General features: G+C 48.7%; 2 protein-coding genes across 5 annotated transcripts; both read left to right on the top strand.

Annotated features, from left to right (window-relative positions):
* The first annotated feature begins 365 nt into the window (after positions 1–365).
* On the top strand, positions 366–14,566 carry LOC112884880 (ABC transporter C family member 10-like). 3 transcript variants are annotated; one of them, XM_025950502.1, is made up of 14 exons: positions 366–638; positions 739–805; positions 923–2,955; positions 3,656–3,976; positions 4,055–4,141; positions 4,453–5,049; positions 5,139–5,303; positions 5,413–5,488; positions 5,606–5,707; positions 6,213–6,427; positions 6,516–6,821; positions 7,198–7,261; positions 7,801–8,040; positions 14,028–14,566. In XM_025950502.1, the coding sequence occupies exons 2-14, from the start codon at positions 781–783 to the stop codon at positions 14,135–14,137; spliced, it is 4,341 nt and encodes a 1,446-aa protein (XP_025806287.1). In that variant the 5' UTR covers positions 366–638; positions 739–780; the 3' UTR covers positions 14,138–14,566. The 3 variants fall into 3 exon arrangements, with proteins under 3 accessions (XP_025806287.1, XP_025806285.1, XP_025806286.1); XM_025950500.1 differs by having other exon boundaries at positions 5,413–5,707; XM_025950501.1 differs by having other exon boundaries at positions 626–805; positions 5,413–5,707.
* On the top strand, positions 8,568–9,721 carry LOC112884881. Of its 2 annotated transcripts, none has more exons than XM_025950505.1 (2): positions 8,568–9,249; positions 9,347–9,721. In XM_025950505.1, the coding sequence occupies exons 1-2, from the start codon at positions 8,607–8,609 to the stop codon at positions 9,685–9,687; spliced, it is 984 nt and encodes a 327-aa protein (XP_025806290.1). In that variant the 5' UTR covers positions 8,568–8,606; the 3' UTR covers positions 9,688–9,721. The 2 variants fall into 2 exon arrangements, with proteins under 2 accessions (XP_025806290.1, XP_025806288.1); XM_025950503.1 differs by having other exon boundaries at positions 8,568–9,261.
* Positions 14,567–20,480: the final 5,914 nt, after the last annotated feature.

Raw genomic sequence — 20,480 nt, 5'->3', positions numbered from 1 at the left:
ACGCTATAATAAAATTTCATCTGGCGCTACTCTCGTATGTCCATCCATTTTATATCTACCAGGACCCGTGATGCTTTTTGCCTCCACACAGTCACACACCACATAATTTCAGAGTAGATTTACTGGCGCCTGAGATCCAATCATCCAGACCCATGGCTTGACTAAACTTTGTGTGTAACCTTCTGTGCCGTTGGCTCTGATGGCAAAGCGAAGCAGCGAGCAGAGTGACCACGCCATTTGTTTCCACGGACAAGTTTGCCCTCGTCGCTCTGCGGGAACCGCATCTCTCCGGCCGCAGGCCAGCCACACGCATGCTCCAAGCGCGCGCGTCAACTGCCCGTTTTGGAGAGTAGCGTCGTGACCCGTCGCGGATTTGGGGACGGGCGGCGCGGCGTGGACGGGGCCCGGGGGTAGGACGAGGAGCGGTGAGAGGAGCAGCAGCGATGCGGCCAGCCGGGGCACGGCACGTCGGCGTCCGCATCGCGCCGGGCGCGACGACGCCAGCAGTGACCGAAGCACCCCGTGCGCTCAAGAACCGGCCCGGTCCCCTCCTTCCGCCTCCACTTCCCGCTGGAGTATAAAGCAGCCCGGCGCCTCTGACAACTCTTTTCATCTCTTCAGTGCAGTAGTGCACGAGAGTAAGTACGCTGAGGCCTCTTCATTCCATTACCTGAATCTTTTCATGAATCTGAGATCTTCCTATTCCTGTTCGTGCTTGGTGCCTTGGTGGCACCAAAGATTGTGCAGACCTGACCCACGCCACGGTGCCATAAAGATTGGATGGGACTCATGGGTTCCCTCACAAGTCAGTACTCCTCTCACATTTCTCATCGTGCATGGTGCATTTCGACAGTGAATTTCGTAGCTGTAAGGACTCCCAACCTGGGATATTTCTTACCGATTCTCTGTAACGATGTTTCAGGTTCTTGGATGATGAACTTGTGCGGGTGCCCAATTTGCTCCAGGCAAGCTGCAGTCTCGTGCGCATGGAAGGAAGTTTTCGACTCCTCCACTTGCTTGAACCATCTGCTGGTGTCTGGTATCGCCACGCTGATCGTCATCATCCTTGCACTCCAGCTGCTCGTCAGAATTCCTAAGAGCAGAGCATCCACGGTGCAGCTCATCGTGCGCGGTTCACCGCTGCATTTGGCAGCTGTGGTGTTCGATGGATGCCTGGGGCTGGTTTATCTTTGCCTAGGACTGTGGATGCTGTGGAGTAGTAGCTTCAATCAAGGTGCTTCTGTTTACCTGCCGCACTGGTGGCTGGTAAACTTGGCTCAAGGATTCAGTTTGATCCTTGTCAGTTTTGCTTTCAGCATCAGAGGACGGATTCTCGGAGCGGCATTTGTCCGGTTTTGGTCGGTTTTTCTCACCATTTATGCTGCATACATTTGTTGCTCCTCAGTTGTTTACATGCTCGTGGATAAGGCGGTCACCATGAAGGCTTGTTTGGATGTTCTGTTCCTACCAGCCGCACTACTACTTGTCTATGGAATTTGGCACGTTAAGGATGATGGTTATGAAGGAATTGAAAATGCTTTATGCAAGGCCCTGAACACCGAGACTGTTGCGGAGGCAACTGATTTTGAGGGTCATGTGACCCCTTTTGCTAATGCTGGGTTTTTCAGTACGATTTCATTTTGGTGGTTGAATCCACTGATGAAGATGGGTTATGAGAAGCCCCTTGAGGAGAAAGACCTACCACTTTTAGGCACCACAGATCAAGCATATAACCAGTACTTGATATTCTTGGAGAAGCTGAATAGCAAGAAACGGTTGCATCCACATGGGACTCCTTCAGTCTTTTGGACTATCATTTCTTGTCACAAAAGCGGGATAATCGTCTCAGGTTTCTTCGCATTGCTCAAGGTGCTCACGCTGTCTTCAGGTCCGGTGCTTTTGAAAGCGTTCATTAACGTTTTGCTTGGGAAAGGGACCTTTAAATATGAAGGCTATGTGCTGGCTGCAGCATTGTTTTTTTGCAAATGTTGTGAATCTTTGTCAGAGAGGCAGTGGTTTTTCCGCGCTCGGAGGTTAGGACTTCAAGTGAGGACATTCCTATCAGCTGCTATCTATAAGAAACAACAGAGGCTATCAAACTCAGCAAAAATGAAGCATTCTTCTGGAGAGATCATGAACTATGTCACTGTTGATGCCTATCGGATTGGGGAATTTCCATACTGGTTCCATCAATCATGGACAACAAGTGTCCAACTTTGCATTGCTTTGGCAATTCTATTTAATGCAGTTGGTCTTGCTATGATTGCATCACTGCTTGTCATCATTATCACTGTACTTTGCAATGCTCCACTAGCCAAACTGCAACACAAATTTCAGAGTAAACTTATGGAAGCGCAAGATGTGAGACTGAAGGCCATGTCAGAGTCCTTAATTCATATGAAGATCTTAAAACTATATGCATGGGAAACTCATTTCAAGAAAGTCATTGAGGGGTTAAGGGAGGTTGAATACAAGTGGTTATCAGCATTCCAGCTTAGGAGAGGATACAACAGTCTCCTCTTCTGGTCATCACCTGTTTTGGTTTCAGCCGCGACCTTCCTTGCATGCTATCTTTTAAAAATTCCTCTTGATGCTAGCAACGTCTTCACCTTTGTTGCAACTCTGCGCCTTGTTCAAAACCCGATTCGGCAGATACCAGAGGTAATTGGAATTGTGATACAAGCTAAAGTTGCTTTCACTAGGATAGCAAAGTTTCTTGATGCACCTGAGCTGGATGAACAAGTGAGGAACAAATACCATGTTGGGTCTGAGCATCCAATAGAGATAAACTCCTGCAGTTTCTCATGGAATGAGAGCCCATCAAAACCAACTCTAAAGAATATAAATTTCGTTGTCAGAACTGGAAAGAAGGTTGCAATATGTGGCGAGGTAGGGTCAGGAAAGTCAACACTTTTGGCTGCAGTACTTGGAGAGGTTCCAAAAACTGAAGGCAAGGTATGCCTTTTATGTTACCTTACAATTTATGAAACAAAAAATCATAGGGCTCTCTACTTGTTGGGTTATGATACACACATCTAAAAAATGGCACATTGATTGAGTTTGTTTTGTGCTCGATAGCAAATTTTTAAAAATATACCTCTCGGTTGTAACTACAAGATGGGTCATATTCAAAGTTTGTTGCCTAATAGTTAGGCAATACAATATTACTTTGTGCAGTTGGGAAGCCTCGTTGCTAATCGTTTTCTCAAAATACAGTCTGCAGACAACTGCATCGTGTTATGTTCTACGAAGTTATGTTTAATTTACTTGGTAATCAAATTTTCATAATCCCAATCTTGAATAGATCAGAGAATCTTCGATATCAATGGAGATCATAGGATCGATATAATATCTAAGATTCTTTTTATTCTACATAGTAAATATTCCTTAAATCTCCATGCATTTTTAACATTAGTATAATTTTCAAATTACTCTAGGACTCGTATAAAAATGTGCTGAAAATGAAAAAACTAACATTAGAATTATACACAAGTGACTATTCATAGTAGTTACTGGAGTTGGTAGAATCAAGTAGATTGTATGAAAGTTTGGATTATGATGATACAATATTTTTGGTAGGTATCAGTCGCCAACATGAATGATGTTAGATCCTTATTAGAACTTAATATCAATTGATTCTTCCTTAAATCTCCAGATCCAAGTTTGTGGCAAAATTGCATATGTTTCTCAGAATGCATGGATCCAAACAGGAACTGTCCAAGATAATATTCTCTTTGGATCTTCAATGGACAAGCAAAGATACCAAGAAACACTGCTGAAGTGCTCTTTGGTTAAGGACCTTGAACTGTTGCCATATGGAGACCATACTCAAATTGGGGAGAGAGGAGTAAATCTTAGTGGTGGTCAGAAGCAGCGTGTTCAGCTTGCTCGTGCACTATACCAAAATGCTGACATCTATCTCCTTGATGATCCTTTCAGTGCTGTCGATGCCCACACAGCAACAAGTCTCTTTAATGTAAGGAACACACAACAGCACTCAACTGCAACATATTTGATTATAAACAGTTTTAGAAACCTTTTTTTTGTCTAACAGGAATATGTTATGGGAGCTCTATCAGACAAGACTGTTCTTCTGGTGACCCACCAAGTGGATTTCCTTCCTGTATTTGATTGCATCCTGGTTAGTTTTTACACCTCAGGAGGGAGGGAAGGCTGGGACTGGCCCCCCTCATGTTCCTAATAAACTTTTAGTAGCTATGTTATATAGCTCCTCAGTAAACGCTATCTCTTCTAGGTCTTTTTAGCCCCTATTACGCAGCCGGTTTTTCATACTGAAACTAGCTTTTAATAGTTCATCCTTCTAGCAGATAATTGGATGATTTTTTTTTCTCTGAAAGATGCATGAACGATATTCTGCTTAGATATAGTTATCTCTCGAGCTGCCACTTAGGACAAAATTGATATGCAATGATACTGGTTCGTTTTGTGCAGTTAATGTCAGATGGGGAGATTATTCGATCTGCACCTTATCAAGAGCTATTGGCACATTGCCAAGAATTTCAGGGCCTTGTAAATGCCCATAAAGATACTATTGGTATTTCTGATCACAAGAATGTGCTGCCCCAAAGAGCAAAGGAAATATCAACCAAGGAGATAAATGACATTCATGGAAGCAGATATAGAAAACCTGTGAAGTCATCACCAGCAGATCAATTGATCAAACGAGAGGAAAGAGAAATGGGGGATACAGGTCTGAAACCTTATATGATCTACCTGTCCCAGAAAAAAGGCTTCTTATATGCCTTTCTTTGTGTTACTTCCCATATGATTTTCTTAGCTGCACAAATATCGCAGAATTCATGGATGGCCGCTAATGTCCAAAATCCTAGTGTTAGCACATTGAAGTTGATTTCTGTGTACATATTTATCGGAGTTTGCTCAGTGTTATTCATACTTTCTAGAACTTTATCAGCCATTGTTCTTGGGCTCCAGACATCAAGATCCCTATTTTCCCAGTTACTAAACTCATTATTCCGTGCACCAATGTCATTTTTTGATTCTACTCCTCTTGGAAGGGTGCTTAGCCGGGTAAGAATTCTTACCAAATTGGAAACCAAAATTCCATCTAATCTGGAGATTTTCTATTGATGGATTAACTTATCTTTTTTTTCATGCAGGTTTCTTTAGATCTGAGTATTATTGACCTTGATGTTCCAATGGTCTTCATGTTTACCAGTAGTGCCAGCTTAAATGCATATAGTAATCTAGGGGTATTAGCTGTTGTTACATGGCAAGTTCTGTTTGTTTCAGTACCAATGATAGTTTTAGCAATCACATTGCAGGTAATTTAGATAGGTTTTGTTGGTTAGATCATATTTTGTGGGTTATCTTAGTTACCAATCAAATCCACAGTTCCCTCTTGAATGAAATATGCTTTATTTGATTGTGCAGAGGTACTATTTAGCCTCAGCTAAGGAATTGATGCGGATAAATGGCACTTCAAAATCTGCTCTGGCTAATCACATAGGTGAATCAATTTTGGGGGCAGTGACTATAAGGGCCTTTGAAGAAGAAGATCGTTTCTTTGCTAAAAATTTGGAGCTTGTTGACAAGAATGCCTGTCCCTTCTTTTATAATTTTGCAGCAACTGAATGGCTGATTCAACGCTTGGAGACAATGAGTGCTGTGGTCCTTTCATTTTCTGCCTTTGTCATGGCTCTTCTTCCTACAGGAACTTTCAGCCCTGGTGAGTAATAGTAGTTGCAAATTTCACCTAAATTGTCTCAGGTATTGGTAAATGTTAAAAGAAAGAAAAACAGCTTGCAAACTCCATAAACTTTAGTTATTGAGTCTGATTTTCAATGAATTGTTAAATGCAATGCCAATGAAATTTTGCTTTTCCCTTCATGGCCTCCTATTGGAGCCATGAAAAGTTAAGGCAAAAGTAAATTGGTTACTCCCCAAGCTGGGCTAGGTATCTTGCGAAGATGAATACAGTTTTCAAGCTACCATTTCTGATGATTTTATATAATATTTGGTGCCTTTCATGTCTATACGCAGATTTAGTGATAGTTTTTAGTGTAGGGAATTTTCTGGCTACTAAACCTGGTGAAATATGATTTTGGCTATTGTTCTTTTCTGTGTCACCTTGTCTTAGTGACATACACAACTTGTGCATTTGATATATTCATGTTATGAAGAGTGAATACTCCCATCTGAAACACTAAATACTTTTGTTCATTCTCTAACAGGTTTTGCAGGAATGGCATTGTCCTATGGTCTATCCCTAAATGTGTCATTTGTTAACTCCATTCAAAGACAATGCAGCCTGGCAAATCAAATTATCTCTGTGGAAAGGGTGAATCAGTACATGGACATACAAAGTGAAGCAGCAGAAGTTATTGAAGAAAACCGGCCAGCTCCATACTGGCCCCAAATTGGCAGGGTGGAGCTTAAAGATTTAAAAGTAATCCAAGACAAATATTACATGTATTCCATGCATGGCCGAACCCTTTATTTTTATAACATTTTTTTGGTTCATTTTCATTCAACAGATTAGGTATAGGCAAGATTCTCCCCTTGTACTACATGGAATCTCTTGTACCTTTGAAGGTGGTCATAAGATTGGTATAGTTGGCCGGACAGGAAGTGGAAAGACGACTTTAATTGGTGCATTGTTTCGTCTTGTGGAGCCAGCTGGAGGGACAATTATTATAGACTCTATAGATGTCACCACAATAGGCTTACATGACCTGCGTTCATGTTTGGGTATCATTCCACAAGATCCGACACTCTTTCAGGGTACTGTAAGATATAATTTAGACCCTCTTGGGCAATTCTCAGATCAACAAATATGGGAGGTAAAGAAGTTTTATAGTATGCAAAGTTATTCATGTTTTTCTTTCTCACTGTATTCAGTTTTTATATAAATATATGGAAATGAATAGGCAGGAGAGCTGATTAGTCTCAGAGCAGATTAGTTTACCATGTAAAGGTTATTCTGAAAGAACCTGATGTAATGTTGAAATAATGATGCCCTTTCCTCTTTTGACAACAATGAAAAATTCAGCTCAGCCACTGTGGTATAATGCCCAAAAAAATTCAGCATTTCTGATACATGATGATCGCACAAATAAATTGTTTCAGGGGCACTCAAATTCAACAAAGTTGTCTCTATTTTTTTGACATATGTAAATGTTAGAACTTCAAAGGAATCATGTTTCTACTCTGATGTAGGTTCTTGACAAATGTCAGCTGCTTGAAGCCATGCAGGAGAAGGAACATGGATTGGATTCACTGGGTAGGTCACTTTGCTGCATCTATACTTCGAATTCTGGAATCCTTGTACAAATTTCAACCCTTAACATGTCCCCACACTAAAGGTTTTCAAACTGTACAGAATTCAGACTAGGAATGATTGCACATGTGATACTATGACAACCTGCTTTGCACAATCTTGCTTTGAAATGCATGGCCGGAGCTCCTGCCATTTCTTTTTCGAAAAAACTCTTCATAGGTAAATTCCCATGTCGATGAGGTCTGAGTAGCATAAAGAACTTTTTGCGATGAACTCCAGGTTTTCCATTTGAAAAACACATCATGAGTAATACTGTTTATTTAGAATGATACTGTTTATTTAGAATGATACTGTTTATTCATAGGTAAATTCCCATGTCGATGAGGTCTGAGTAGCATAAAGAAATTTTTGCGATGAACTCCAGGTTTTCCATTTGAAAAACACATCATGAGTAATACTGTTTATTTAGAATGATACTTTTTATTTAGAATGATATCTGGAATTGTCATATTTGCTGTACTGACTGATATCTTTTTGTGTAGTTGTGGAAGACGGTTCCAACTGGAGCATGGGCCAACGGCAGCTCTTCTGTTTGGGACGTGCACTTTTGAGAAGATGTCGTATCTTAGTTCTCGATGAGGCCACGGCATCTATAGACAACACAACTGATGCTATCCTTCAAAAAACGATCAGAACAGAATTCAAAGATTCCACTGTTATTACTGTCGCACACCGTATACCAACAGTTATGGACTGCACTATGGTACTCGCAATGAGTGATGGTATGTTTCCTCTCATTTAACTTGCTAGAAATACTGCAATCCTCTTGTATAGTTACTCTCATGAATCAGCATATTTAGATCTAAAATTGATGGGATAAGTCTTTACAGGTCTTTGTGGTCCTCGGCATGGTGGTCTTGCTGCCCCAACCAGGACAGCATTTAGCATCTTAGACTAGTTTTTAGACAGCATGTTGGACAGCATCTTAGACTAAGCATCACTAACTTTTAGACTAGTATCTCGGCATATGCTTCGCTGTCTTGGCCAGTTATAAATATGTATTCCCAACCCCTCAGGTTGGTATGGCATTGTGTGAGAAATAAACCAGAAAATTGCCCCAACTCGTAGTGTCATCCTCTCGATGAGAGTAAGAGTTTTGATACTAACAAGTGGTATCAGAGCCGTTCTATCCTGTAGCTTAAACATCTCCCGCTCATCTCCTTACCACGCCTCCCTTTGTCCTCAGCCGACAGCAGGAACACCGGCTGCCCTTGCTCATCCCTCTTCCCCTGCGCCAGCAGCTCGTTTGAGGCAGCCTCTTCCCCACGCAGCCCCCCACTAGCGCGCCATGTCCGAAGGACAGTCTCAGCGCTCGGTCGCCTCGAGCGTGCGGCACAGGCAGGAGGCCGAGCTCGCCGCGGCAGAGGAACGCGAGCGAGCGGCGGCAGAGACCGTTGCGACGACGGCGAGGGCGTCAAGGCTGGCGGCGGATGCAGCTCGTGCGGAGGCAGTGAAGCTCAAGGCTCTACGCGGCAGTAGCATCAGCAGCTCTGCCTCTATTGACGGCAGCACCGATGTGGAACTCAAGCTGGCGAGGGAAGCAGCGGACGGCGCAGTGGGCAGCCGCGCACCCCCTCGGGCGCGGTGGCGGCAGTCCAGACGGGCGTGGATGAGCCGGCGGCGCTCCTGGCAAGGGCGTGCGCAGCGACCGCGCTCCTGGCAAGGGCGTGCGCAGCGACCGCGCTCCCGGTGGTGGCAACCCAGACTGGCATGGACGCGCAGGCGGCACTCCTGGCGGCGGCGGCCGCGCTCCTGGCGGCGGCGGCCGGGTCGACGTAGATCGCGGCCTTTACAGGCGGCGCGGCTCTCCCTCCCCGGACCGGTGCCATGGTCACCACGGGATTCAGGCTGTTGTCAGGGACGTTGGCCCCGGCGGTGGGTGGCCTACCCTCACCAAGACCAACTATGTCGAGTGGGCCGCGGTAATGAGGGTAAGGCTCCAGGTGCGGCACATGTGGGAAGCAGTTCGGTACAGCTACGTCGACTACGACGAGGATTGACGGGCGCTGGATGCTCTCATTGCTGCAGTCCCGCCCAAGATGCAGTTCTCGCTTTCCAAGAAGCGGACTGACAAGGAGGCCTGGGACGCCATTGCTGCGGCACACATCGGCAGCGACCGCGCCCGCAAGTCCACACTGCAGGAACTTCGCAAGGAGTGGGAGAATCTGGCCTTCAAGCCAGGTGAGGATGTTGATGACTTTGCTTTCTGTCTCAACACTCTGCTACAAAAGATGGTGCAGTACGGCGACGACACCTACGATGAGGAGAGAGCTATTGAGAAGCTCTTCCGCTACGTCCCCGAGAAGTACAAGCAGATCGCTCGCTCGATCGAGTCTCTGCTAGACCTCTCCACGATGTCGATCGAATAGGCGATAAGTCGCCTCAAGCTTGTCGACAACGATGAGCCACAGCATCTCTCGGGGCCTATCACCATTGGCGGGAAGCTCTATCTCACTCGGGAACAGTGGGAGGCCTGCCAGGGTGACGGGAAGAAGAGGGAGCCCTCCTCCTCGACAGGCGGCCGCAAGCGTGGCAAGCCGCGCAAGGCGCGCGGAGGCGCCTAGGTCGGGTGCGAGGACGTGCCGAGGGTGGCGCCTAGGACGGCGCCGCTGGCACGCACAAGCTGACACGAGACGACGCCTTTCACAACTGCAGCAAGATTGGCCATTGGGCCAAGGATTGTCGACAGCCACGACGCGGCCAGGCCCACATCGCACAGGTGGAGGAGGAGGAGCCGGCTCTTCTCCTGGCCCATGCAAGCATCGAGCTACCTCTAGCGGCACCGGCCGCAGCGGCTCTCCTCCACCCTTACGAGCCGAGGGCACACGCCTTTCTCGACGACGCCTCCAACAACGACAAGACTGACGGGTGGTGCCTCAACACCGGCGCCACCCATCATATGACCGGTCGGCGGGAGTTCTTCACCAAGCTTGACTCCAGCGTCCGAGGCTCCGTCAAGTTTGGGGACGCCTCCGGCGTGGAGATCAAGGGCGTTGGCTCCATCATCCTCACCACCGAGTCTGGTGAGCACAGGCTGCTCACCGGAGTCTACTACATCCCCTCGTTGAGGAACTCTCATCAGCTTGGGACAGCTGGATGAGAACGGTTCGCGCGTGGAGGTCAAGGACGGAGTCATGAGGATTTGGGATCGCCATCGTCGCCTTCTTGCCAAGGTAACCAGAGGCGCAAATCGACTCTACGTCCTTAATGTGCAGGTGGCACAACCCCTTTGCCTCGCTGCTCGTCGGGACGACGAGGCGTGGCAGTGGCACGAGCGCTTCGAGCACCTTCACTTCGAGGCCCTGAAGCGGCTCAATGCCAAGGAGATGGTGCGAGGCCTGCCATGCCTCGACCACGTGGAGCAGTTCTGCGACGTCTGCGTGTTGATGAAGCAGAGGCGGCTCCCCTTTCCCCAGCAGACGAGCTTCCGAGCCAAGGAGCAGCTCGAGCTCGTGCACGGGGACTTATGTGGCCCGGTGACACCGGCCACCGGGAGGACGACGTTACTTCCTGCTGCTCGTCGGCGACCTCTCGCGCTACATGTGGGTGATGGTCCTCGGCAGCAAGGGAGAGGCTGCGGACGCCATCAGGCGCGCGCAGGTTGCTGGAGGCGGAGTGCAGCCGCAAGCTGCGCGTGTTGCGCACCGACAACGACGGCGAATTCACAGCGGCTGAATTCACGTCGTACTGCGCTGATGAGGGCATTCAGTGCCACTACTCTGCGCTGTACAGCCCGCAGCAGAACGGCGTCGTCGAGCGGCGCAACCGGTTGTGGGGATGGCTCGAGCCCTCCTCAAGCAGAGGGGGATGCCAGCTGTCTTCTGGGGAGAGGCGGTGGTGACGGCTGTCTATATCCTCAACTGCTCGCCTTCCAAGGCTCTCAACGGCAGGACGCCGTATGAGGCTTGGCATGGGCGCAAGCCGGCGGTCTCCCACCTGCGGGTCTTCGGCCGCCTCGCGTTCGCCATGGAGCTTGGCCACGTCGGCAAGCTCGACAACATGAGCACTCCAGGGGTGTTCATCGCCTACGCGGAGGGCTCGAAGACCTACCGCATTCTCGACCCGAAGACACAGCTTGTGCGCACGGCGCGCAACGTAGTGTTCAACGAAGGGCGAGGATGGGTATGGGACAAGGCGGCGGAAGATGGCTCGACTCCAACGTACGATGACTTCACTATCAAGTACGTCCGCTTCGAGGGAACTGGGGGAGTAGGCAGCTCCTCTTCACCGAGCGTGCCTACCCTAGTCCCTGAGCCTCCACCGACCCCGGCGCCCGCTACTCCGGCAGCGCCACGCTCTCCAGCCACGACTCCGGCTGCGACTAGCTCTTCGCTGACACCACTACCACCGGCGACCCCACGCACTCCAGCACCACCAGCCACCCCTCCGGGCACGACTACTCCAACGCCAGCTCGTGTCGAGCATAGCCTGGTGGAGTTCGCTACTCCGCTCTCTCATGACGAGGAGCGCATCGACGCGTACCACGATGGCGAGTCGTGGTGGTATCGTACGATGGAGGACCTTATCGGTGACCAGCCGGTGCCGGAACTGGTACCTCACGATCTGGAGGCGCAGTTGCTCCTTGCATGCGACAACGGCGAGCCTTGGTCTTTCGTATAAGTCAAGAGACGCGGCATGGCTTGCCGCGATGCAGTCGGAGATGGACTCGGTTGAGAAGAACCGCACCTAGCAGCTTGCTGACTTCCCTCGTGGTCACCGCACGATCACCCTTAAGTGGGTGTTCAAGCTAAAGAGGGATGAAGCCGGTGCCATCGTCAAGCACAAGGCACGCTTGGTGGCACGCGGTTTCGTGCAGCGGGAGGGGATCGACTTTGACGATGCCTTCGCCCCTGTGGCACGGATGGAGTCCGTGCGACTCCTCCTTGCGTGGGCTGCCCAGGAAGGCTGGCGAGTTCATCACATGGACGTCAAGTCAGCATTTCTTAACGGCGACTTGAAGGAGGAGGTCTACGTGCACCGGCTGCCGGGATTTGCGATCCCCAGCAAGGAGGGCAAGGTGCTACGCCTGCGCAAGGCCCTCTATGGCTTGCGGCAGGCACCGACGGCGTGGAATGCCAAGTTGGATTCCACGCTCAAAGTGATGGGCTTCGAGCAAAGCCCACATGAGGCGGCCATCTACCGGCGGGGCAATGGTGGAAACACCTTACTAGTGGGTGTCTACGTCGACGACTTGGTGATCACCGGCACCAAGGATGCGGAGGTGGCGGCGTTCAAGGAAGAGATGAAGGCCACCTTCCAGATGAGTGACCTGGGACCCCTCTCCTTCTACTTGGGATTGAGGTGCACCAGGACGACTCCGGGATCACGCTTCGACAAACCACCTACACCAAGCACGTCGATGAGCTGGCTGGGCTCACCGACTGCAACCCAGCTCTCACACCGATGGAGGAGAGGCTGAAGCTGAGCCGCGACAGCACGACGGAGGAGGTGGACGCTACGCAGTACCGGCGTCTTGTGGGGAGCCTTCGCTACCTCGCCCACACACGGCCGGACTTGGCATTCTCCATCGGCTACGTTAGTTGGTTCATGCATTGACCGACGGCAGAGACCAGCAGGCCGTGAAGTGGATCATCCGCTACGTTGCGGGGACTCTCGACCACGGTCTCTACTACCCGAGGTGTCCTGGGGAGGCACACTTCATTGGGTACAGCGACAGCGACCACGCCGGCGACATCGACACCAGCAAGAGCACGAGCGGGACCCTCTTCTTCCTCTGCAAGTGCCTCGTTAGCTGGCAGTCTGTCAAGCAGCAGGTGGTGGCCCTGTCCAGCTACGAGGCCGAGTACATAGCGGCCTCCACCGCTTCGACTCAGGTGCTCTGGCTTGACTGCTTAGTGATCTCCTTGGCAGAGACACTGGAGCGGTGGAGCTCAGGGTGGACAGCAAGTCCGCTCTGGCCCTGGCAAAGAACCCCATGGAGCAAGTACATCCGGGTGACGTACCACTTCATCCGAGGCTGCTTGGAGGAAGGGAGCATTAAGGCGAGCTACATCAACACCAAGGACCAGCTTGCGGACCTGCTCACCAAGCCCCTTGGGAGGATCAAGTTCCTTGAGCTTTGTTCCCGGACCGGGATGGTCCAACTTTCCCACAAGACGACGCACAAGACTTAGGGGCAGAATGATGGGATAAGTCTTTATACCGTTGGTCTTTGTGGTACTCGGCATGGTGGTCTTGCTACCCCAACCAGAACAGCATCTACCAGGACAGCATTTAGCATCTTAGACTAGCTTTTAGGACAGCATCTAAAATAACATCTTAGACTAAGCATCACTAGCTTTTAGAGTAGCATCTTATACTAGCATCTCGGCGTATGCTTGGCTATCTTGGTCAGTTATAAATATGTATCCCCAACCCCTCAGGTTGGTATGGCATTGTATGAGAAATAAACCAGAAAATTGCCCCAACTCCTAGTGTCATCTCTCGATGAGAGTAAGAGTTTTGATACTAACACTAAAATATGAGGTTTATATAACTTATTGTTGATACAAGAGAACGATTCTTTTTCCACCTTCCTACTGATCTATGCAGTTCAGTTCTGTCGCACTTAAGAAAATAAGAATTGAACTATCCTGACCTTTTTTCCTTCTCCGTTCAACTGTTTATATTCTTATGAAAAGGTCTGTATTAACATAATATTCAGGATATATTACCATCGCCCATACTTATAAGTTCAACCTATATCCAGGGAAAGTGGTGGAGTATGACAAACCTATGAAGCTCATGGAAACTGAAGGATCCCTCTTCCACGAGCTCGTCAAAGAGTACTGGTCATATGCATCAAGTGGAAATATCTAGGATAAAGGGAAATTATCGATTATGTGTGCTTGCTCTTTGCAGTCTGCCTTGGTGTGTGTGCCCGGGGGGGGGGGGGGGGTGGTGTTGGCAGCCGTCGTTCAAGAAATGCTTTTGTCATCTGGGCAGCTTCTGTTTACGCACCCGTGCTGCCTTCAAGTGCTAAACAGAAAACGGGGTGTGTAACATGAAAAATTGAGCACCTAAAGCATGCAGATGTGGGTGCTTGGTTAGGCATTGAGTTATTATTCCAACTCCTTAGAAGGAAATTTAACACGCTTTGCTGTCTGGTGCTTGTATGAGAGGAGCTGTCAAAGAGTAGGCCCAGTGACTCTACTGACATGGGACCTGCTATGAGTACAAATTTTATATGTTCTATGGATTTCTGTTAACGTACTCTTGTATTCAACTTTTGGATTCTTTTAACTTGAACACGACAAGCTTTCTTTGTTCGTACTTAATATGGAAAAAAATTGGGACATGCCATCTGAATATCAGACACGCAGAAATTTTTTCGATACGTGGTTTTAAAGTTTCTCAATTTCAGGTTCAAAAGTTTAGATCTGTTACTTCAAGGTTGGAGATGTAGGAAGTTTTAATGTATGATTTTAATGTTCCTGAATATTGATGGTAGAAAGATTTTAATAAGTAATTTTAAAGTAGGAAATGTGGTAAGTTATGAAAATGTTGTTTGAAAGTTTTTGACTTCCGGATACAAAGGTTTTGATACGTGACATGAAAGCTAGAGATATCGCAAGTGTTAAATATATCATTTGAATGTTTTGAAGTACTGGTGCAAAGGTTTTGATTCATGGGCGGGGCTTGAAAGCTATAGATGTATGAAGTTTTAAATATGTGATTTGAGTGTTTAAAAATCTATAATACAAAGTAGATTTTAATATGGGACTTGAAAGATGAAGATGTAGGGAGTTTTGACTATATATGGGATTTGAAAGTTTGTGAATATTGGACACAAGTTGAATATATAGTCCCTTGTATAAATATTTTGATATGTGGCTTGAAAGCTAAAGTTGTAGGAAGTTTGAACATAGGGTTTAAATGTCTTAAATTCGGTGCTCAAAGGTTTTAATGCGTGCCTCGGTGCACAAAGGTTTTAATGCGTGCCTTAATAAGCAAGAGATATAGAAAGGCTCGAAAATGTGATAGATTCTAATGTTTTTGAATTCTAGTTACAAAGATTTTGATATGCAACTTGAAAGTTAGAGATGCATAATGTTTTGGACATGTGTTTTGAAAGTTTCTTTTGTATATCAGCTATAAAGGTTTTGATTAGATCTTTAATAATATTATGAAATATAAAAATTTGTAGAATACATCATGATATATATTTGAGAAACTAAAAATTTGTTGAATACGTCATGATATATCATGGATGGCGGTGAGCAGTGCCCGGAGGCCCGGAGTTGCGGGCAACAAGTTAGAAACAGGGAATTCAGTTTTGGGGCTTCAACTTGAGTTTTCTAGGCTTGGCGTGGCTACAGTGCGGTGCCTAGAGGGGATCCGCTAGTGCGCCGATAGCAAGTTCTGGATGACGGGCGACAGAGTTTAGGGAGGGGTTAGTGTGGAGCGGCTTGGGTGAGAATGGGTATTGGAGCATGCAGATTTGAGGTCTGTTTGGTTGCCTGCCGACGGCGCCACACCGCGTCTAAGGTGCGGTGGCCGATTCGGCCGCCACACCTGCGGCGCGAGATGTGTGGCGTGGCGCGGCATCCGAGACAGGCAACCAAACACGCCTTTGGCTTCGGAGTAGCTCACCTTGGAGTTGCAGGGTGTGATTGGTTACTTAGCTTGCTCCTAGCCCAATCCAGGCTTAGCTAGTACTGCTGGGCCTTGTTTGGTTGGCTGCATTAGCAGTTAGGCTGCATTGGTAGAGCTGGACCTGAATTGTTTGGTTGCCTGCTTATGGCCGTTCTCTTTCCCCAAGCTTTCCTTCTGTTCGTCCCGAGCTTGAGCAAAACCGCCGCCGCCGGCCAAAATTCGGCCAACTCCGGCCACATCTCTCCAAACCCTTGCACCCATAGCACCGCAAACTTCCTCTCTCTCTCCCCAACGCATTCCCTCTCCAACTTAGCTGCTCCCTTGCCGTGAATTTCAGATCGTGCGGCGCCATTGCTGCCCAAGCTGAGCTCCACCCGCCACCGCTGCCGGACACCTCCAGCCCTTGTCGTCATTGTCCAATCCCTCAAACGGAACTCCGGTGAGCTCCTGCTCCTCATGGCTTTGCTAGCTTGTGTCGTTCGCCATCATAGCATCGGGAACGCAGCCGTGCCGGCATGGTCGGGCCATCCGCATGCCGGGGGGGGGGGGGGGGTTGGGGAGGAGTAGGGCGTGCTGGCACTGTGCCCGACGGCGGGGAGGTTACCAGCCGCAGCATGGCCGACACGTACGCGTCTCAGAGCCGCACGAGCCACCGGCATGGCGACAACGCGCGGAGAGGCACCGCCCAAGCTAGCCACGGCGCACGCTCTCCCGGCGCCATCCTCCGGCTTCGATTGGGCAACGCCACCTCCGAACTCCGCGGTGGGGAGCGGCGAGACGTGCTGCGCGACGGCGGTGTCGACTTGTTGTGCGACGGCGGCTTCGACAATACCAAGATGCGACGGCGGCGGGCGATGGGTGGTGTCGGGGAACAAGCGAGGCAGGAGCATGGTGGGCTGAGGGTGCAGGAAATATCCGCTTGGCCGCGGACAGCAAACCCGACGGACGCGGATACGGGTTTGTATTTACGCTCGCGGGTGTGGGCGCGGGTACAATTTTAAACCCGACGGATATTTGCTAACGGATTTGAAAAAATAATATCTGCATCCGCAAACCTGCCAAACCCGATTTAGCAGCTGACATGTGGGTCCTAAACCGACTTTATTTAGGGTTTATGTTAATGTGTGATGTATCATGTATTCATATATGAGACTAGTTCATTTATATGCTCAGATTTATTTATTTTCTTAAATAAATGGTGTTTATTTGCTGTTGAAATGTAATGCGTGTTTGATTTTCTAAAACTTGCGGGTACACGGGTGTGCCCGCGGCTATGCGGATATCTGCGGATAGTGGTTACGGGCGTCATTTCGTGCCCGTGGCGGGTTGCGGGCGCGGATGCGGGTACGGATTTTAGTACGCGGGTATGGGTGTACAAAATTAGTATCCGCGCGGATTTTACCCATTGCCATCTATAAGGTGGTCATGCGGGCCACAATGCAGCCTGCATAATCGGAGACGGAACTCAAATGCGTCTCCCACAATGCTGGCCGTACCGGTCTTTTTGCATAACATAAGCCTAGCTAAGGACCCTATTTGTCGGTGTTTAACCGGCTGCCCACCAAGGGATATACCCAAGGTGTTACGTTTTGGGTGAGGAAACGCCGAGATCAGGAACTCGAAGGTGCAAGGAACACAAGGCTTAGACAGGTTCGGACCGCAAAACGCGTAACACCCTACGTCTTGTAAGATAGTTTGTATTGCCTTTGGTGTAGATTGATCTGTAGATCTTGTTTTGAGAGGGGTCCCTGTCCTCCCTTATATATCCGAGAGGCCAGGGTTACAAAGATACTAACCAACTCCAGCTAAGGAATCGTACCAGAACATATCTCAAGTAGATTCCCTCTGTATCGGTTAGCTCTATCTCCTACTTAAACAGGATAAATAAGAGATAAACGAGATAAATAAGAGATAAGAAGAACTTAATCTCCTAAATCTCTTTAAACTACATTATGTACACAGTCCCGTGGCCCCGGGTCTGACAAGCCCTCGAGCTCTTCGTAGCTGAGTACTGCAGGCTTATCGAGTACTTTCGAAGTAGTCTTCGACTTCTTTCAAAGCTTCGTCTTGAAGTCCTTCTTCGAGTACTTACTTGCCTGCATCAAAGCTATGAGGTGCTCATGCCCCAAATTTTGTTTCTGAAAATCGCACTCCATATGGAGTAGCCCCCGAGCCTTAGGTTGAATTGGAGAATCAGGCTGAGGGTCGCATTAGTCTGAAATCCTCCTTACCTTTCAAATAAATTTGAAAAATAAGTAGTCGATGCCACGTATCCCGCAGCCCCCGAGCCTTGAATCCAAATCTCTCAAATTTGAGAAAAAGGATCCAAGAATCGTGGCATTGGTGTTACTCTGAAATCCCGAGAAAAACTCTTCGTCTTCTGCATAGTGAAATTAAGCCTCCCGCTGGTTTATTTAACCGCGCGGTGACTTAAGATTTCTTCTACACTCTCAGTCTTCATATGAATCGTCTTCGAGTAGTTTTGCGGCGTCTAGCCCCCGAGCTTACGAGCCAGGAGAGCCAAAGGAGCCATGTCGAGTAGTGCGCATCGCCCAGCCCCCGAGCCTGGGAACTAGCGGAACTGTGATGGCACGCCGCGCTGCCTGGAGGGTTGTTGCCGAAGCTTGACCTGAAAAAAGACAATGCACACATTATGTAGCATAATGCGAAGATACTGAGTAGTACTCAGTAATAATGTGAAGACACCAAAATTTATTTGGTGTAAAAATTGCTGTGTCGAGCTCTTTTTTAGACCATTTAAATCTCCCGAACAGTCCACCTGTTACGTTTAAGCACCTGGTCCTGTTTTAGCCGTTGCTTATAGTGCGTATGAGATCTTTGTCTCGTGTACGCGTAGAGGCGTTAGGCGTGATAGAAGAGCCGAGGTTTCACGGATTAAGGCATGTGCTACCCGAGTAGATTAGCGACCGTTAAGAGGAGACACGCGCAGAAAGTAGTCGTCATGCGACAAAGAGGATGCGCAGTGCGCAAAGGTAGTCGGCGAAGTGTAGCTCTGGAGGGTTTCATGCCCATCGAGAGTCGTACACGGATAAGTAGTCGGCGAAGTGTAGCTCTGGAGGGTTTCATGCCCACCGAGAGACGTACACGGACAAGTAGTTGGCAAAGTGTAGCTCTGGAGGGTTTCATGCCCACCGAGAGACGTACACGGACAAGTAATCGATCGTGGTGTAGCCCCCGAGGGTTTCATGCCCATCGAGAGGCGTACCAAAAAAGGTAGCCGATCTTGTGAAGAACAAGTCGGAAAAGGTATAAATCACTTAGCTTGATTCGTGGACGAATGTCGACGAAGCCGTGGAGCTCGTTGATGAAGCTGCGACGATTTGTTGATGAAGCTCGACTAGTCGGAACCGATTCCGACTAGTTTTCAAGTCGAGACGAGTAGTTGATGTAGTCGTCGGCGAGCTGCCGATCGTCCTCGCGAAGTCGAAGTAGTCGAACTTGTTGCTGCTGCGCGCGGATATTGCGGCACAAGCCGAAGTTGAGCCGGGTCGTCGAGGTCGGCGGTCGCGGTGCGCGAGGTGAAGTCGAGCTGAGTAGTTGAGGTCGGCGGCAGCGTGTCGACATTGCAGCGCGAGCCGAAGTCGAGCCAAGTAGTCGATGCATGCTTGTAGATGAGCGAAGAGATTCCGATCTTATTCGTGCATCATGCCTCAGCAGCTTGCTAGCATCTCATTAGCATGTGTGCACTCACGCCTCTGGCAGCGCATGCCCAGGCGCCTGGTTGCAGATCGACCCCAGGGCACTGTGCGGCTTGTCGGGTCGTCGGCGCGATCGCCGCCTCCCGGCTCCTTGTTGATGGTGAGCTCGAAGATGATGAGGACGGAGGCCGCCGCCGGCGTGGTGCAGACTTGGACAATGCAGATCGGCAGATGAAGGTGCAGGCGTGAGTTCGGCTCCTCCTTTTCCTCTGCTCCCCTTGTGCCCACGCCGGTATAAGCCGGCCGATTGTAACAGACAAAGTGTGTCGCCGCCGCTTGATCGGAGGGGATCCACGTTATATGGATCCGGTTAAAGATTACTGCCATCGAGTTCGCCGGTGGATCTTCGATGCGCTCCCCTACCTGGCGCGCCAGCTGTCGGTGTTTAACCGGCTGCCCACCGAGAGATATACCCAAGGTGGTAAGTTTTGGGTGAGGAAACGCCGAGATCAGGAACTCGAAGGTGCAAGAAACACAAGGCTTAGACAGATTCGGGCCGCAAAACGCGTAACACCCTACGTCCTGTATGGTAGTTTGTATTGCCTTTGGTGTAGATTGATCTGTAGATCTTGTTTTGAGAGGGGTCCCTGTCCTCCCTTATATATCCGAGAGGCCAGGATTACAAAGATACTAACCAACTCCAGCTAAGGAATCGTACCAGAACATATCTCAAGTAGATTCCCTCTGTATCGGTTAGCTCTATCTCCTACTTAAACGGGATAAATAAGAGATAAACGAGATAAATAAAAGATAAGATGAACTTAATCTCTTAAACCTCTTTAAACTACGTTATGTACACAGTCTCATGGTCCCAGGTCTGACACTATTCACCCCATCCAAACAAACCG

The sequence above is a fragment of the Panicum hallii genome, chromosome 3 (genome assembly GCF_002211085.1).
Source record: "Panicum hallii strain FIL2 chromosome 3, PHallii_v3.1, whole genome shotgun sequence".
Classification (NCBI taxonomy): Eukaryota; Viridiplantae; Streptophyta; class Magnoliopsida; order Poales; family Poaceae; genus Panicum; species Panicum hallii.
The sequence above is the reverse complement of the archived record's forward strand: the minus strand, read 5'-3'. Positions and strand labels throughout refer to the sequence as shown.

What these genes read in the sequence shown, in the direction of transcription:
- LOC112884880 (XM_025950500.1), top strand. Translation starts at nt 781, where the DNA reads ATGGGACTCATGGGTTCCCTCACAA. An exon ending in TTGGAAGGGTGCTTAGCCGG is followed by an intron (nt 5,050 to 5,138) that starts GTAAGAATTCTT and finishes TTTTTCATGCAG; the next exon opens with GTTTCTTTAGATCTGAGTAT. An exon ending in TTTTAGCAATCACATTGCAG is followed by an intron (nt 5,304 to 5,412) that starts GTAATTTAGATA and finishes TTGATTGTGCAG; the next exon opens with AGGTACTATTTAGCCTCAGC.
- LOC112884881 (XM_025950503.1), top strand. Translation starts at nt 8,607, where the DNA reads ATGTCCGAAGGACAGTCTCAGCGCTCGGTCGCCTCGAGCGTGCGGCAC. An exon ending in TAATGAGGGTAAGGCTCCAG is followed by an intron (nt 9,262 to 9,346) that starts GTGCGGCACATG and finishes TCATTGCTGCAG; the next exon opens with TCCCGCCCAAGATGCAGTTC.